This window comes from Oncorhynchus nerka, linkage group LG7, assembly GCF_034236695.1.
Source record: "Oncorhynchus nerka isolate Pitt River linkage group LG7, Oner_Uvic_2.0, whole genome shotgun sequence".
NCBI classification, from domain to species: Eukaryota; Metazoa; Chordata; class Actinopteri; order Salmoniformes; family Salmonidae; genus Oncorhynchus; species Oncorhynchus nerka.
This window is the reverse complement of record NC_088402.1, coordinates 55,558,606-55,577,661: the sequence shown is the minus strand read 5'-3', so window position 1 is coordinate 55,577,661 and position 19,056 is coordinate 55,558,606. Positions and strand designations below refer to the sequence as shown.

At 46.4% G+C, this 19,056-nt stretch overlaps 1 protein-coding gene across 3 annotated transcripts in view; it reads left to right on the top strand.

Annotated features, from left to right (window-relative positions):
• LOC115131991 (DNA (cytosine-5)-methyltransferase 3B-like) overlaps positions 1–19,056 on the top strand; it is a 54,672-nt gene that overhangs the window by 2,099 nt on the left and 33,517 nt on the right. For all 3 annotated transcript variants that reach the window (XM_065020644.1, XM_029664138.2, XM_065020643.1), the window contains exons 2-7: positions 5,093–5,203; positions 13,377–13,512; positions 14,654–14,745; positions 15,886–16,062; positions 17,289–17,456; positions 18,001–18,159. In XM_065020644.1, coding sequence (XP_064876716.1) covers positions 5,144–5,203; positions 13,377–13,512; positions 14,654–14,745; positions 15,886–16,062; positions 17,289–17,456; positions 18,001–18,159 — 792 coding nt within the window. In that variant the 5' untranslated portion in view covers positions 5,093–5,143. The remainder of the gene's footprint in view (positions 1–5,092; positions 5,204–13,376; positions 13,513–14,653; positions 14,746–15,885; positions 16,063–17,288; positions 17,457–18,000; positions 18,160–19,056) is intronic.

Below are 19,056 nucleotides of genomic sequence, written 5' to 3'. Positions count from 1 at the left end.
TGTAGGTGTTGCATCGTAAGCTGTATGTGATCTTTCACTTCTTCTTTGGTTTATGGGGTGCTGCAGGGCTGACTTTTGAGCCCCTCCCGTTGATAATAACATTCAGCCAGTGGCTGAAATTATCTCTCTGAAATGATCTCTCTGAAATGATCTCTCAAACAAAACGACAGCAGTGCCCCAACACACGATTTCAATTTGGTAACCGCCTGATCACTAGGCACCAACCAGCCTTATCTGACCTCGCTCATTGCCCTCCAGCGGGTTCAAATCACTATCCTGCGAGACAAATTCCTCTCTCTCTCTGCAGAGGCATGTTTGACAATACTGTTGACCTGTTAGGTCCTTCCCGGCCTCTGTGTGTGTGTGTGTTTACTCCCGGGGAAGTGTATGGACATGTCTGGTCTGCTCCCGGGCCACATTATGAGCCCATTGTGCTGTATCCAGTGATGTAGTGGTGAACAAAAAGGTGGGTGCGCTGTAAACTTCAGTCAGGGGGCTAACGAGATAAGACGAACAACCACCGATATCAACGTTTTTTGGTAAACTGTTATTTGCATATTGATTGCATTTTAATGTAGGCCTATAGTAGTGTTGAGGGAATAGTGCTTTTTGAGTTCAGTTTTGTTTTTTAAAGTTTTTATTTTATTTTTACATTAAATGATTTATATAGAAACTATTTCTCTGCATTGTCTCTGTCAGGTCATTGGGTAGACATCCGTAGAAAAATGTGTATATTGTTGTGTATATTACTTGAAATAAATAAAATTAGGCCCTAATCTATGGATTTCACGACTAGGCAGGGGTGCAGCCATGGGAGGGGGTGGAGGGCCAGGGGGAGCCAGGCCCAGTCAATCAGAATGAGTTTTACCCCACAAAAGGGCTTTATTACAGACAGAAATACTCCTCAGTTTCATCAGCTGTCCGGGTGGCTGGTCTCAGATGATCCCGCAGGTGAAGAAGCCAGATGTGGAGGTCCTGGACTGGCGTGGTTACACGTGGTCTGCGGTGAAGAAGCCAGATGTGGAGGTCCTGGGCTGGCGTGGTTACACCTGGTCTGTGGTGAAGAAGCCAGATGTGGAGGTCCTGGGCTGGCGTGGTTACACGTGGTCTGCGGTTGTGAGGCCGGTTTGACGTACCTCCAAATTCTCAAAAATGATGTTGGCGGCGGCTTATGGTAGAGAAAGGAACATAAAATGATCTGGCAACAGCTCTGGTGGACATTCATGCCAATTCCACGCTCTCTCGTGAGACATGTGTGGCATTGTGTTGTGTGACAAAACTGCACATTTTAGAGTCATTTCATTGTCCCCAGCACAAGGTGAACCTGTGTAATGATCATGCTGTTTAATCAGCATCTTGGTATGCCACACCTGTCAGGTGGATGGATCATTTTGGCAAAGGAGAAATGCACATAAACAGGGATGTAAACAAATTTGTGCACAACCTTTGGGCCCCGGCCTGCTTCCTCCTGCATGCATTGCAGCCTTTCTCAAGCTCACCACTGTCTGTGTCACTAGTACTCTCTGTAAAGCAACGTTAGAATGAGAACTTGACTATTTTTTGCTCCTGCTGAGGTCAGGATCTGTTTAAAGTAGAACTGAAATGCTCAATTCAACCAACAACATTATTTACATGTCAGTGTTTGGTAACCTTGTTGAACCATTGATTTACATGTCAATGTTAGGTAACCTTGTTATGAAAATGTATACTATTTGAAACTACGTCATGGGAATGGTAGTGTACGCGCTTTACTCATGACTTTTTGATCAAGACTGATCAAGAAGTGAATCAAATCTAACCTTAAACAATCAACTTGAGATGGAAAAACTATAAAATACTCACAACCATGTTAACAAACCTGTATAGTCCGGTCAAAAATCCACTTGCATACGTTTTTGAGCACATTGGTCAGAGGCATCATGTAAGGGGTGCGTACTGGCGGCAGAGAAGTCAGGTGCAGGAGAGCAAAGAACTGTGTTACAACGGCGCAGTTTAATAATAAAAATCACCGTAAACAAAACCATCACTACAATGGGTACAAAACCCGTCGCACACCAGACATAATGTGCACAAGCACTTACAATAAACAATTCCGGACAAGGACATGGGGGGAACAGAGGGTTAAATACACACTATGTAATGATGGTATTGAAACCAGGTGTGTGGGAAGACAAGACAAAACAAATGGAAAATGAAAAATGGATCAATGATGGCTAGAAGACCGGCAACGCCGACCGCCGAACGCCGCCCGAACAAGGAGAGGAACCAACTTCGGCGGAAGTCGTGAGACATCAGATCTACTGTTACCCGACATTAGTAAACTAGCTAAATGCATGATGTCCACAATAAGAAAGCAGCTAGCTAGCATCAAATAAGTGTCTATAGTCCAGTCAAAACCCACTTGCACATGTTTTTGTGTTCATTCAGCAAGCAAGGTCTAGCTGTGTTAAACATTACAGTAGTTTTGACATGGGCATCATACTGTGTTAGCCAGCAAGCTAGCTAACAGAAAACAAGATTAGTAAGCTAGCTAACTACATGGTCATGCACCTGATAATAAAGACACTTTTGAAGGGAGATCGTGTACACAATGCAGGAAAGGTTATTCATATATATGGCTTGTAATTGAGGGTCTTCAGATGTGTCAAATCTAGTAGAGGCTAGCTAGCTAGCTAGCTGGGCTAGAAACAGCTGGCTAGAAAAATTAGTATTCAAGCTGGCAAGTTGGCTAACTAGCCAGCTGTTCTGCTAACTTCACAAGCTAACGTTAGCAAAATATCCATCAATGATAACTGAGCTTGCCATTGTTTTGGACTAGCTGGCTATGGTAGACCACCTGGCACAGTATAATTTTATATTTGTCATTCATGCCATGTTACCTGGCTAGTCTCTAGCAGGATAGCCTTCTAAAAAGGCACTTGTTTTCATTTTTTCATTTTTTTTTTTATTGTTGTCTGGTCTGCCTTTCAGCCGAACCATTCAAGTGATGTCATTGATGACACATTATCAAGATGGCGGTAGTAGTCAGTAGTCAGATGAGGCCATTTTCAAATGTTTTAACATAAATATGTCACGTTGGCATAAATGGTCGGGAGACAGGCGCAGGAATGCGTAATAGGGTTTTTTATTTACCCAAATTACAGCGTGCCATGTTTAGGCACGGGGACGAAGACCAAACAAACAATTATACAAAACACAGAGTAGAAACCCAAACAAACATGCGAGGAGTACCTCAAATAAATACACAATCGAAACAATGATACCACACGGAACGAGACCCGTAATCATCTGCACAATCCACGTGGCACAAAAGCCAAAACAACACAGCACAGGTACTCACACGACCAACGGACATTGTAACAATAATCGACAGGACAATGGTGAACAAAGGGCACACTTATACAATTACTAATGAATGGGAATAGGGACCAGGTGTGCATAATGACAGTTCCGGAGGGATCCGTGACAAAATATGAGTTTTTCAGCAGTTTTAAGAGTAGGAACATTATCACATTTGGTTATCAAAAATCACCTTAACTTACAAAAATCTTTCAGTTCATCTTTAACATTAGTTTCTTACTTCATCCTAACACCAGAGCCCTTTAACATTACTGGAATATGAATAGAAGTCTCTGGCCTCCCGGGTGGAGCAGTGGTTAAGGGCGCTGTACTGCAGCGCCAGCTGTGCCACCAGAGACCCTGGGTTCGCGCTCATGCTCTGTCTTAACCGGCCGAGACCGGGAGGTCCGTGGTGCGACGCACAATTGGCCTAGCGTCGCCCGGGTTAGGGAGGGTTTGGCCGGTAGGGAAATCCTTGTCTTATCGTGCACCAGCGACTCCTGTGGCGGGCCTCTGGGTTGGATGGCGCTGTGTTAAGAAGCAGTGCGGCTTGGTTGGGTTGTGTATCGGAGGACGCATGACTTTCAACCTTCGTCTCTCCCGAGTCAGTACGGGAGTTGTAGCGATGAGACAAGATAGTAGCTACTACGAAATTGGGGAGAAAAAGGGGTAAAAAAAAAAAGTCTCTGCTGGCAGCTAGTCACCTGACTACGTGACTATTTACCAGTTGTGCACTAATTGTCCGGGATTCTTGTTTTTTCTTTGTTTGGGAGATGTCTGGAGACACAGTCGATCACGGACACCTTATGTCTGGCATCTCGCAAACCCATTAGCCTAGTCTGTCGGCGCCGTTGGTCTGCTGAGCCCAGCTCCAAGCTGGTGTAGTTTGTTTTCGCAGGTGCTGCGACTCGCGAGAGGGCTGTTTGAGAGAGTGGGGAATGTGCTACTAACAAGGCAAATCCGAGGGGCGGACACAAACATAACAAACAAACAACTCCTCACGATTCCACTCGTTCGCAAAGAGGCAGGCGTGATTACATCTCAAGAAGATCGACAATATAAGCTTTGATCAACACTGGGAACGTAATAATACGTGGGTAAACGCTCATTAACAAAATAAAAAGGTGAGTAAACGCTGTTTCAGAAATAAAAAGGTGCGAAATCTTGTTTACGTGAGTTTATCCTCCACTACATCCCTGCCTGTATCCCCAACCCTGGCCTTGAACTTCAGGAAGAAGAACACTTTATGTTGAGGAACTATATTGTTGATGTCGTTTCTTGAGCTGTTGCTACTAAGTTCCCACCAAATCCAAATGATTTTCGATAAATGTATTTCTACGTGTGAATTAGCTTTCAGAGCCTATTTTGGTGGGGATCTTCTCTGGTGCTCTTATTGTAGTGGCAATACTGTTGCTTAAAGACAACGAGGTTAAAGCTTATTTTTGAAACATGAGATCTAACTTTTGTGGTGGGCATTTGAGTAGAAGACGTACGTCCAAAATGTAGCACTGGTGTATTATAGTAATATTATAATACTATAATAATACATATTCAGGTGGCCACTTAGCTAGTGATTCTGTGTGATTAGATAAGGAATTTGTATTTGACTCAAGATTCTCTCTGTTTAGTTTGTGAACTTGTAAGAGGGGGAAGTATGGGAAATGTATGTCAATTGTGTGAAATAATGCACATTTAAATGTGCTGTTTCGTGCACTTTCTTAACTGCGACATTGTTTTTCTGGTTTACCTCTAGGTTAGAAGAGAAACAAAAGAACAATCCCTGAAGAACACAACTGCAACAGTAATGCCATCCAACAAGTATTCTTCAGCCATCATGGTGGAGAGTGACAAGATGACGGCAACAGTAAGTAGGGGGGGGCTTAGGTCTTCTGATGGTGCTATTGCCAACAAAGTCACCAAATATCCACAGTTCACATTGTTTTCCACTGGGTTTTGCTCCAAAGTGCACACCACCATTCTGAGCACTGTTATACTATACTATATATTGTCCCCAAATGTTTATTGAAAACATAAATGCACAGTAAGCATTTGTGGTCTCTCAAATACATCATTACAGTTGTTGGTTAGCTAGCTAGCGAATTTGAGCCATATTAGCATAGACGTGACATATAAGTCAAAAGACCTCAAAACAAGAAGGTGGTATCAAGAACAAGATAAAAACTAGCTGAAGGGAGCCATCTACGGTTTACCACGTGGCAGCTTCGAGATGCGTAGACATTGTCATGATGTTGTCAACCCACCCTACATGTCATGGTAACTCATCTGCCTGGCTTTAGTGTCTGCCCCTCCTCCTCTTCCTCCTGTGTTTGCCAGAAGCCTCGGGCCTCAGCTCCCTCCCCCAGTCAACTGGCCTGCCTCTGTGTCTCCCAGCCTCCCAGGCTGAATGTGCATAATCATTTGGCCTCAGAGAGCAAACTGGCAACTTCTCACAGTACATCTGGCCTGGATGTGTCATAGCCTTTCATGGAGCAGCCAGGGCAGCTGCCTCTTTAGAGAGAGAGGGAAAGAGGAAATGGAAGAGGAGGAGTGTGTGTGTGGTGAGATCCATCATCACAGTGGGCTCTTTATGTTCCGAATTAACACTCGCTCTAGTGTGGACTTCAGGTGGCTGTTGTTTCCACCCATTGCTATTTCTTGGTATTGCAGTATTACTGATGTGCTGTTACCTGTCTACACACCCCTCTCCTGTATTGGGGAACTGCAGTGCTTGGTACTTCACAGCAAATTACCGCCGTGTTTTCACCCTACAAAGCGTCCCCCTGCAATTCCATCAACAGGTGTTATTTTCACATCATATCAGATGAGATATGCCCCCGGCTCCAAGAGTTGAGATTCTCATAGTTTCTCGCTGCTCGGATACCACTCCTTCTGGTTCCCCCACTAACGCTCTCGCACAGAACTGGATCATGATACATTGGGACAGTTGTGATAGTTTTGGTTGTATTGGTTTTGCCCTCAAATCCCTCTTTTTCCGTTCAGCAGGACAATCTATCTGCCCAGTTAATTAGAGTTGGAAGAATATTGACTTCCAGGCAGCCCCAATAGCATTCTCTGCCTGTTAGGTTTTGGGTTTCATTCCTGGATTATACCGTTAGTTACTTTGAGTCGCTGGACGAGTCAAATGGTTATGTAGTTATACAGTTACTTGAGTTTGTGTCGAAGACTCAGCCGGTCAAATGGTGAAAAATGTTGTTATGGGCGAATGTCTCGATCAATCGGCATATCGTAATACACGTCGTAAGTTCTCTTCTGTGGTGTCCGTCCGTGTTGGAGCAGGGTGAGAGTGTGGCGTCGGGCTTGTGTCTGCTGCTCGTAAGCCGGAGTGTGATCGCTCTTCAGGGCATCAAGGAACAGCTCGATGGAGAGAGAGACCTGTTTCAAACCAGAAGGACCTGCTCTTTATTTTCTCTCTCTCGCTCTCGGGTTTCTACATGCTTTTCCAATGGGGAGTTTCTATGGTTTCTAGATCTGCCTTGCAGTCTGGTCCTCAGCAGGTATGAATCTGTGATCTCAGAGCGTTTGTTCTATGGAAAGCAGTTAAAACACAGACATGTCGTCTTAAGCGTTGTGTCTGTTGACCAACTTCTCCGTTTATGGTTTCTGTCATGTTCTTATCTTGGTGCCTTTGTGCCGAGCAGGCGGAGTGAGTCTAGACTGTGAGAATGAGATTAACGGACATCGGCTAAGCACCTTGACATGGCAAGCCAGTGACTTGTATTGTAAATGTGTCTGAAAGGTGTGTGTGCTTGTAATGCAATGCTGTATGTGTGTGTGTGTGTGTGTGTGTAATACTGTAGGTTCTGCATAGTCTTTCATTTACATTACATTTAAGTCATTTAGCAGACGCTCTTATCCAGAGCGACTTACAAATTGGTGCATTCACCTTATGACCTCCAGTGGAACAGTAGTGCATCTAAATCTTTTCAGGGGGAGACAGAGCATGAGCGCGAACCCAGGGTCTCTGGTGGCACAGCTGGCGCTGCAGTACAGCGCCCTTAACCACGGAGACAGACAGGCAGATCAACCAAAGGTGTTGCTCCGCAATCTGTCAACACACTTTGAATGAACCCATACATGCGTTGTCTTATGTCAGGCACCGATATGTTTCCTAAGTCTCCTGCACTCTCCTAGCCAGATGTGGGGAGGAGGGGTGCAGACAGGGGGGTGGGGTAGCAGACGGAGCATTAACACACGCAGAGGGGTGTCCTGGTTTGGGACAAGGCGACTCTCTCAGGTCTAATCTCACTAATGAGAGAAACTCTGGCACTGACCCCCCCGGCCTGGATATGTCACTCTCTATCTCTCTCGCTCTCTCACTCTCTCTCACTCTTGTCTGTCTCTCTCACTCTTGTCTCTTTTTCTCTCTCCTCTTTCTATCGCTCTCTATATTTCCCTCTCTTTAATTCTCTCTTTCTACCTCTGCCCCCTGTATGGCTTAATAATGGCTGTATCCTGGGTGAATTGAGTTCATTGGGACCTATGACTGTACTGTGCCTTACTATATTATACTGTGCTGCACTGCCTGCGTGTGAGGCCCAGGTTGGCTTTGGTGAAACGCAATTTGGGCTGACACACTGTTGCATGTGCGTCAGAATGAGTCTCACAGCCTGAGGGCTCTCTTTTCTCCTCCATTAAGTTTGTGAGGAGAGGAGAGAGGGAGAGGGAAGGAGAGAGGGAGGGAGGGAGAGAGGGAGGGAGAGAGAGAGAAGGACACAAGGGCACAGCAGCCAGAGAGAGAAACTGCTTAGTTCTTTTTATTTTGTAGTGCTGGTTTTCCAGAATGAGAGAGAACACACTGTGTGGCATGTAGGGCGCTATAAAATCATTGCCTGATTCCGTTTAGTCTTTCCCCAAAATCCGTTTTATCCTGCTTTTTTCCCCCAGGTTTCTCCCCCCCTGTTTTTTCCCCAGGTTTTTGTTCTCAAAAGTCACACAGAAAAACAACTCAATTGAATGTTCTAAGTCCACAACAAATCTTAAACCACCTCAGGAGACCACTTTTGAGAAAAATATAAGAAATGTAGAATTTTGGGTGTGGTTACCCTTTAATGCAAGTGTGCACCAGCAGTGTTTCTGTAATGTACACCAGTGTTTCTGTAGTGTACACCAGTGTTTCTGTAATGTACACCAGTGTTTCTGTAGTGTACACCAGTGTTTCTGTAGTGTACACCAGTGTTTCTGTAGTGTACACCAGTGTTTCTGTAGTGTACATCAGTGTTTCTGTAGTGTACACCAGTGTTTCTGTAGTGTACACCAGTGTTTCTGTAGTGTACACCAGTGTTTCTGTAATGTACACCAGTGTTTCTGTAGTATACACCAGTGTTTCTGTAGTGTACACCATTGTTTCTGTAGTGTACACCAGTGTTTCTGTAATGTACACCAGTGTTTCTGTAGTATACACCAGTGTTTCTGTAGTGTACACCAGTGTTTCTGTAGTGTACGCCAGTGTTTCTGTAGTGTACACCAGTGTTTCTGTAGTGTACGCCAGTGTTTCTGTAGTGTACACCAGTGTTTCTGTAGTGTACACCAGTGTTTCTGTAGTGTACACCAGTGTTTCTCTAGTGTACACCAGTGTTTCTGTAGTGTACACCAGTGTTTCTGTAATGTACACCAGTGTTTCTGTAGTATACACCAGTGTTTCTGTAGTGTACACCAGTGTTTCTGTAGTGTACACCAGTGTTTCTGTAATGTACACCAGTGTTTCTGTAGTATACACCAGTGTTTCTGTAGTGTACACCAGTGTTTCTGTAGTGTACGCCAGTGTTTCTGTAGTGTACGCCAGTGTTTCTGTAGTGTACACCAGTGTTTCTGTAGTGTACGCCAGTGTTTCTGTAGTGTACACCAGTGTTTCTGTAGTGTACACCAGTGTTTCTGTAGTGTACACCAGTGTTTCTGTAGTGTACACCAGTGTTTCTCTAGTGTACACCAGTGTTTCTCTAGTGTACACCAGTGTTTCTGTAGTGTACACCAGTGTTTCTGTAATGTACACCAGTGTTTCTGTAGTGTACACCAGTGGTTTCTGTAATGTACACCAGTGGTTTCTGTAGTGTACACCAGTGTTTCTGTAATGTACACCAGTGTTTCTGTAGTGTACACCAGTGTTTCTGTAGTGTACACCAGTGATTCTGTAGCGCTCATGTGATTGCAGAGTTTGCAAAACAAATGGCTACTGGATTCAATGCAAAACGGTGATCATTAGCATTACCACGAACAGCTACTCAAAGTGTAGACTAAACATAGGCGCACCACACGACACACACAGACAGGGCTCTTCCTGTGCCGTTTCACAAAGTCCCAGGACAATAGAAATCACTGATGCATTTTGTTCATGTCGTATGATTAACTTGGGCGGATGAATGTTCGATTAGATGAGATGTTTTTATTTAGTCACATGCACAGGTGTAGTTGCAGTGTACAGTGACATTCCTAAGCGCCGAGCTCCCAACAGTGCAGGTGTGAATGAAGCTATGAAATAAAAAATGTAGAATATATACATGTTTACAACCGTGACAGTGATGAATATTAATGTCCATTGGTGTGTGGGCAGGGTAATTGTCTGTTGAGGTGGGGGGGGGCTATACAGCAGCCTGATGGTCTGGGGGTAGAAGCTATTGGCCAGTCTGTTCGTTTTACCCATGACTGCACGCGTCTGAGTGATGGAAGTGGGGAGAACAGGCCATGGCTCAGGTGGCTGAGGTCCTTGATGATTTTCTTGGCCTTCCTGCGACACCTGGTGTTGTAGGTGTCCTGGATGGCAGGCAGTGCGCACCCAATTGATTAAGTTCAATACATTTAGTTGATTTCTTACTAAAGTTTAAAAAAAAATATATATATAAAAAATTAAAATAAATCCTTTTTATTGTCTGGATTCCGTGAATCCATGCAGGTTTTCCGCAACACAGATTTTTATAGGGCTCTAGGTATGGTATTGAACTGTACTCAGCTCTGCTGCACGGCTGTGCTGTTGTGCCCTGTGCTAGCCTGGTAGTGTCTTGGCCTGTGTCTGCTGGCTGGCTGCGTTAGCTTTGGCAAGTGACAGTGCCACCGGAGGACAGCTGTGGTGGGAAGTGTACCGTGTCTCAGTCTGACATTCCAGAGGAAGATTCCTGATAACCCACAGCTGCCGGCATTGTTCCAAGGCCAAGGGCTTACGCTCCCTGAGGAGGAAGCCTGACTTTGGTGAAGGCCCTCTCTCTTACCCCTCGTTCCACCTCTCTCACCCTCCTCCCTCCCTCCTCTCTCACCCTCCTTCCTTCCTTCCTCCTCTCTCACCCTCCTCCCTCCCTCCTCTCTCACCCTCCTCCCTCCCTCCTCTCTCACCCCCTCCTCCCTCCCTCCTCTCTCACCCTCCTCCCTCCCTCCTCGCTCACCCTCCTCTCTCACCCTCCTACCTCCCTCCTCTCTCACCCTCCTCCCTCCCTCCTCTCTCACCCTCCTCCCTCCCTCCTCTCTCACCCTCCTTCCTTCCTTCCTCCTCTCTCATTCTCCTCCCTCCCTCCCTCTCTCACCCTCCTCCCTCCCTCCTCTCTCACCCTCCTCCCTCCCTCCTCTCTCACCCTCCTCCCTCCCTCCTCGCTCACCCTCCTCTCTCACCCTCCTACCTCCCTCCTCTCTCACCCTCCTCCCTCCCTCCTCTCTCACCCTCCTCCCTCCCTCCCTCTCTCACCCTCCTTCCTTCCTTCCTCCTCTCTCACCCTCCTCCCTCCCTCCTCTCTCACCCTCCTCCCTCCCTCCTCTCTCACCCTCCTCCCTCCCTCCTCTCTCACCCTCCTCCCTCCCTCCTCGCTCACCCTCCTCTCTCACCCTCCTCCCTCCCTCCTCTCTCACCCCCTCCTCCCTCCCTCCTCTCTCACCCTCCTCCCACCCTCCTCTCTCACCCTCCTCCCTCCCTCCTCTCTCACTCCTCCTCCCTCCCTCCTCTCTCACCCTCCTCCCTCCCTCCTCTCTCACCCTCCTCCCTCCCTCCTCGCTCACCCTCCTCTCTCACCCTCCTCCCTCCCTCCTCTCTCACCCTCCTCCCTCCCTCCTCTCTCACCCTCCTCTCTCACCCTCCACTCTCACCCTCCTCCCTCCCTTCTCTCTCACCCTCCTCCCTCCCTCCTCTCTCACCCTCCACTCTCACCCTCCTCCCATCCCAGCCCCGCGTTCCCTGTCATTGCAACAGAGGTGTGACAATCTAAAGATGTCAGATAGATGCTTTCACTCTTCTCAGTCCATTCTATAATCTCTGTATCTACAGTCACGTCCATAATTATTGGCACCCTTAATAAAGACGAGCGAAAGAGACTGTATGAAATAAATAATACAAATTTGGAGCTACACTATATAGTGTGGACACCCCTTCAAATGAGTGAATTCGACTATTTCAGCTACGCTCATTGCTGGCAGGTGTATAAGATTGAGCACACAGCCATGCAATCTCCATGCCCAATCTCTACATTGGCAGTAGAATGGCCTTACTGAAGAGCTCATTGACTTTCAACCTGGCGCCGTCATAGAATGCCACCGTTCCAACAAGTCAGTTTTCTGCCAAATGTCTGCCCTGCTAGGGCTGCCCCGGTCAACTGCAAGTGCTGTTATTGTGAAGTGGAAACATCTAAGAGCAAAAATGGCTCAGCCACGAAGAGGTAGGCCACACAAGACCAGAAAATGGTAGCACCTAGTGCTGAAGCACGTAGCGCATAAAAAATAATCTGTCCTCGGTTGCAACGCTCACTACCCAGTTCCAAACTGCTTCTGGAAGCAGCATCAGCACAATAACTGTTTGTCGGGAGCTTCAATGAAATGGGTTTCCATGGCCGAGAAGCTTAAGCTCACTATGCGCAAAGCCAAACGTCGGCTGAAGTGGTGTAACGCTCGCCATTTTTGGACTCTGGAGCAGTGGAAACTCGTTCTCTGGGGCGTGGAATCACACTTCACCATCTGGCAATCCGACAGATGAATCTGGGTTTGGAGGATGCCAGGAGAATGCTACCTGCCCCAATGCATAGTGTCAACTGTAAAGTTTGGTGGAGGAGGAATAGTGGTCTGGGGCTGTTTTTCATGGTTCGGGGCTAGGCCCCTTAACGCTACAGCATACAATGACATTCTAGACGATTCTGTGATTCCAACTTTGTGACAACAGTTTGGGGAAGGCCCTTTCCTGTTTCAACATGACAATGCCCCCATGCACAAAGCGAGATCCATACAGAAATAGTTTGTCGGGATCGGTGTGGAATAACTTGACTGGCCTGCACAGAGCCTTGACTTCAACCACATCGAACACCTTTGGAATGAATTGGAATGTCGACTGCGAGCCAGGCCTAATCGCCCAACATCAGTGCCCGACAGATAGGGTAGACAGCAGGTGAGTGCAGGTAGGGTAGACAGTCCAGGTTGGGTAGACAGAGCAGGTGAGTGCAGGTAGGGTAGACAGAGCAGGTAGGGTAGACAGAGCAGGTGAGTGCAGGTAGGGTAGACAGAGCAGATAGGGTAAACAGAGCAGGTGGGTGCAGGTAGGGTAGACAGAGCAGGTGAGTGCAGGTAGGGTAGACAGAGCAGGTGAGTGCAGGTAGGATAGACCGAGCAAGTGTTTGGTGGTTTCAGCCCTGCCCCACCCCTTCATGTTAATTTAGTCATATATGCAATATGCCCAATGTATTTATGCAAATTAGGCACATATAATTTTCTTTATTTTAACACACCATAATAAAACAATACCTGATACAATATGAACATTTACATATGAATTCATTCTAAAATAAAATCAAAAGGCCATGTTTGACAATAAATTGAATACCTTCCCACCAAAATCCCTCATTATTTGTCCATGCCAGTAAAATGTTTTATGTGCTACAATTCAGTCAATATCTGATGGATTATAAAAATGCCAAAAGTTTGGAGTTTCTTCATCCATTGTCCAACTGTTGTATTTATTAGAATTGTAAAAAAAAAAAATGAAACGATGACCGTTGCTTCTGTTTTCCATAGTGTTGTTGAGTGCTGTGTGTTGATAGATCCTCTCATGTCGTCCCCAGGCTGAGGTGAATGGGGACATGCCTGCAGCCGACGACAGTGACATGGAGATGACAAATGAGAACAGCCCGCTCACCCTGGCCGAACCTCACTCCCCGTTCAGCCCCAAGCAGAATGGAGATGCTGCCTCACCTGCAGGTCCGGAACACACACACACACACACACACACTGGACATTCTCGGAAAGCTTTCACCCCTCTCAGTTGACTTCAGGCCTTTGATCTCGTTATCACATCACACCTTCTGACCGCGTTGAGTTACATCGTTCTCTCACCTCTCAACCCTAACCCTTCTCACACAATCTCTGAAACCTGTGTTTTCATAAAGGGGTCGGCATGCTTCAGTTTGAGTGTGCTGGCATACTCCCTGGAAAGACCTTTGCTTGAAAAACAAGAAAAAGCACCAATCGTACTGTTTGTCCATTTTGAGACGCCGTAACCAATATACACTTCTTCAAAATAGTCCAAATGAATCTAAGATAACTCAAGAAATCTGTCATTAATTTTTCAGAGAGATCTTATTTTACATCTAACTAAGTTGTTTGGTGTCTGAAAATGGGTGGTCTCTCATTGAATGACAAAGACTTTATTGAAGAATCCCCACTGTTGACCAAACACAGTTGAAGGGCGTAGACTTCGGCTCCGAACTTCGTCTTGCCTCCAGAAAGAATGCTGTGTATCTGAACAGCCGAAAAAACTCTCACCGAAGTCCAAACCGGAAAAAAACATTACATTTACATTACATTTAAGTCATTTAGCAGACGCTCTTATCCAGAGCGACTTACAAATTGGTGCATTCACCTTATGACATCCAGTGGAACAGCCACTTTACAATAGTGCATCTAAATCTTTTAAGGGGGGGGGGGGGTGAGAAGGATTACTTTATCCTATCCTAGGTATTCCTTAAAGAGGTGACAAAATGTCAGCGTAATTTTGGTAGCCTAGCGTAATTTTGGTAGCCTAGTGGTTAGAGCGTTGGGCCAGTAACTGAAAGGTTGCTGCATCGAATCCCCGAACTGACAAGGTAAAAAATATTTTGTTCTGCTCCTGAACAAGGCACTGTTGCTAGGCCGTCATTGTAAATAAGAATTTGCTCTTAACTGACTTGCCTAGTAAACTATTTAAAAAAAAAATGTTATATATCAACACATTCTACTGAGCTGTTTTGACTGGGAAGCAGGCGGATGGCTTAAGTCACCATCCTTACCTTGTATCCCATGTCTCTCTCTCAGTTTCTCACCTCCCCTCTCTCTCCCTCTTCCCCCCCACCCCTCTCTCCAGACTCAGATGTGAATCAGTTGTCTGGCAGCAGAAAGAGAACTAGGAAGAGGTCCTCAGAGGAGGAGTGCAGCTGGGACTCTACCTACAGTGAGGTGAGTTTCACACACACACACACTCTCTGAGGGTGTCTCAGGGGGAGTTGGCATATGCAAAAAAAACACATTTGAGTTATAAACCTCATACTCGTACAGGTTACCCACTTGTGCATGGACAAATATCTTCTTTCCCCCCCCTTTTTTAAAAATGTATTTCAATGTTATGAATATCGCTAGCAACAACAGAATGAACCAATTATTATTTATTTCTCACCTCCTGATATTGAGAAAATTACACTCATTGGAGCCATTTACACTCACTTGCGTATCTGACAAAGGCTTTGAAAAAGCACCTGGGAATAGGCTGCGTAGAGCCGCTGGCTGCTGGTTTAGCTTTCTAGAACATCTGCTCGTAGGGAAAATGCCCTGAGCCCATTACCTTTCTAGCTAAGAGACTATGTTAAAGTTTATACTTACTCTTCCAATTGTAATGTGGGGAGTTCAAAATAATGACAAACTATCTACCAAATCTATTTTTTTGTTGAAAAAAAATGTGAATTACTTCTCCTTGCATTCACCTGATAAGACAAGACTTGTGATTATTATAATTATTTTTTTTTGCCTGGGAGGGAGACTCTGGTCAAGAAAAGGTTGAAGACCCCTGCCTGATATAGATATATGCGTGTGCACACACACACACACACACACACACACACACACACACACACACACACACACTGCTCCAGCTTTCTCCCCCAGTCACTGTCATACCTGTAACCCGTAAACCAAAATAACTGTCTGTCTGTCTGGCAGACAGCTGGACTAACTGGTTCTAACTGTTAGGGTCACTGCTGGTATCAACTCAGCTTTGATATAACCACACATCTCTCATCAACCGAAACCTGAACGTTGATGATGATCATCTCGTAGCCAGACACCCTCTTCTCACACTCCTCCTGCACCCTGGAACCAAGACAAGCATGGCTGGTAATGCTGAAACCTGAGCTGTGTACAGTTGGTAGAAATGTTTTGAAACGGCGAGGCGATACCTGAAATTGCCCAATAAGAACACAGATTGTTGTGTTTTTTTAAACACTTGCCCTATTAAACACGACTCTGACGCTGTGTTTGCCTGGATCTTGGTCCCCTTGGTACCTATTGGTTGAGTGAAAGGGTTGTGTTGTGTCTTTTCTACAGCAGAAGGCCAAGGTGGCAGGGGTGGGGGCCTCGGAGTCGGGCTCGGGCCTGAGACAGAGACCTTCTCCCAGGACCATCTTCCAGGCCGGTCTGCTGGCCCCTCACAACAAACCACGCAGCCGCGAGCAGAGAGGAGGAGGATGCCAGAGCAGGCTGGAGCACCACAGCAGCTCTCTGGTGAGACTAGACTGAATGTGCAACAACGTAATGAACAGACACGATAACTCCCAGGGCATATCCTATCCAGTCTGTCAAAATATTCAGCTCTGATCTTTTGTATTACAGTTCATTATTTACAATCATCTTTTTAATTCACTCAAATTTGACACCCACTAATAAATGTTTTACTTTGTTCCAACAGTACCCGAGACATTATTTGACATTAAAAGAAGACATTGTGTCAATCGCATTAGCGATGACATGACTAGGTAGTCATGCTTTTGGCAGTCTCTCTGACTCTTGGCCTCAAAAGACAATACATGTTTCTCTCCGCGTATTCTCTCAGTTCTCTGAGACATGACAAGTCAGCACCTGTAGAAACACACCATCCAACATGACTTGTCACTCTCAAACAGACACACACACACACACACAGGAGATATGACGCTCAAAAAGGAGATATGAGTGGGTAGGTAGAGCTAAACCAAACCAAATCGTTGGAGACATAACACCGTAAGTGCTGCCTTTGTTTGAAAGGCTGTGGTGATTATTTCTCTCTCACCCACTTTTTCCTCAGTGTTTATTTTCTGAAGCCTCTACTTTGCAGCGAGAGCCAGTTAAAACATGATTGTCTGCAGTCCGCCACGTGATGAGATTCCAGAAGTGATTACTTAAGTCCCGACAACGTTTGGCGCCTCTCTGGATCTCTTTCTTTCCCTCTCTTTCGCTCTCTCTCTCCCTCTCCCTCTTGCGCTCTCCTTCTCCCTTTCACTCTCTTTACGTTCTCGCTCTCCCTCGCTCTCTGTCTCGCTGTCTCTTTCTCTCTCTCATACCCTCTCCGTCTGTCCCTCTGTCACAGTACCTGCATGAAGAATTGCTTTGGTTCGGTTACCACTGAGAATCTTAATTGAATCGGAAAGAGAAAAGAACACTTGAGCAGGTTTCAAGGTGCTGGTCTGAATTAGCTGTGTAGGTGTGGGAGTCCATTTGAGTCAGGAGGACTAAGACACACGGATGGCGCTGAGAAATAGGGTTGGGTAGAGCAGAGAACATCAGGACCAACTTAAACCACAAAAAACACATACAAGTTCAACAGTTACTTGGTAACATTGTGTACTTTACACTGTAGTTAGACAGGTTGTAATGACCAATGCAATACAATACACCCCAACTAACGTTTCATGCATTGTGTCTGCCTTTCCCCCTCCCTATCTCCCTCCCTACCCCTTTCTCTCACTCCACAGAGCCTGGCCTGCGGTGTTGGCCCCGGGCCCCTGGTGTCCGTGGTCCCTGAGGGCCCCTCCCTGGAGCTCCTGGAGCAGGACTCTAAGGACTCGGCCCAGAGCACTTCCAACTCCTCCACCTCCCTGATCTCCCATGCCACAGAGATTGCCTGCCAGCTGGAGTACAAGGTAACTGAACGGGGATCGAGGAGAGGGTAGGAGGGAGAAGGGGAGAGCGGGGGAGGGGGGTGAGAGAAGGGAGAAGTGAATATAGGGCCAATAGAAGAGGGAGTGAAGGTGAGACAGAGAAAGAAAGGGGAGGAGATCAAAGAGGTCTCTCATCCCGTCTTCTGTTTGTCCACCTGCAGAGAGAGTGTGTGCGTGGAGCATGGCTAACTGTGTGTGTTTGTATATCTCTGCACCCTTTGATGCCGGCAACCTCACAGGTCTACACAGCTGTGTGGCGTGTGGTTAGTCGGTGGCACATGAAGTAAACAAAGTGTAACATTCTCATGGTAAGACTTGAGTCTTTGTAATGTGTGGTTGGAGACCAACCCGTATCCGCAGTCCCCTAGCAGCGGTATATCCATTATGATTATGTGCACCTGGCAGTGTATCTATGCACTGACATGTCCCATGGAAGCTAAGACCTCCCCCGTCTCAAACTCCAAATCCAGGTCTCACACGCACACCCCGTTTTACCCCTCTAACCCCCCCTCTCTTCCCCTCGCAGGACAACAAGGGTTTTGGTATTGGGGAGCTAGTGTGGGGGAAGATTAAGGGGTTCTCCTGGTGGCCAGGCATCGTGGTCACCTGGCGCGCTACGGGCAAACGACAGGCCACGCATGGCATGAGGTGGCTGCAGTGGTTCGGCGACGGCAAGTTCTCTGAGGTGAGCATTGAGGAAGTGGGTTCCACAACCCTCCGTCATTGTTTTGGGCGAGCGAAACATTTTGGGTGTTATCGTAAGTCTGTCATAAAGTCTGCTGTATTATCAGGGCCAGCATGCACAAAAGCCATGTTTATACCTGGTGCTAACATGTGTCCTTGTCCTGATCTTGTCCACATTCTGATTGTGCCCACATTTTTAGACTGGTGTAGATGATTAAAAGATGCATTCCCTGTGGAGATAGTTAGGCACGAATTGTATCTGGATATCAATCAAGTGTAAACAGATCTAGATGGTGAAACTATTTAAATCATCATTATACCGGTTCCCATAGCAACGATAAAAACATTCCCAAACCAGAAACCGTGGATTGATGGCAGCATTCGCGTGAAACTGAAAGCGCGAACCACTGCTTTTAATCAGGGCAAGGTGTCTGGTAATATGTCCGAATATAAACAATGCAGCTATTCCCTCCGCAAGGCTATTAAACAAGCTAAGCGTCAGTACAGAGACAAAGTGGAATCTCAATTCAATGGCTCAGACACAAGAGGCATGTGGCAGGGTCTACAGTCAATCACGGACTACAAGAAGAAACCCAGCCCAGTCACGGACCAGGATGTCTTGCTCCCAGGCAGACTAAATCACTTTTTTGCCCGCTTTGAGGACAATACAGTGCCACTGACACGGCCTGCAACGAAAACATGCGGTCTCTCCTTCACTGCAGCCGAGGTGAGTAAGACATTTAAACGTGTTAACCCTCGCAAGGCTGCAGGCCCAGACGGCATCCCCAGCCGCGCCCTCAGAGCATGCGCAGACCAGCTGGCCGGTGTGTTTACGGACATATTCAATCAATCCCTATACCAGTCTGCTGTTCCCACATGCTTCAAGAGGGCCACCATT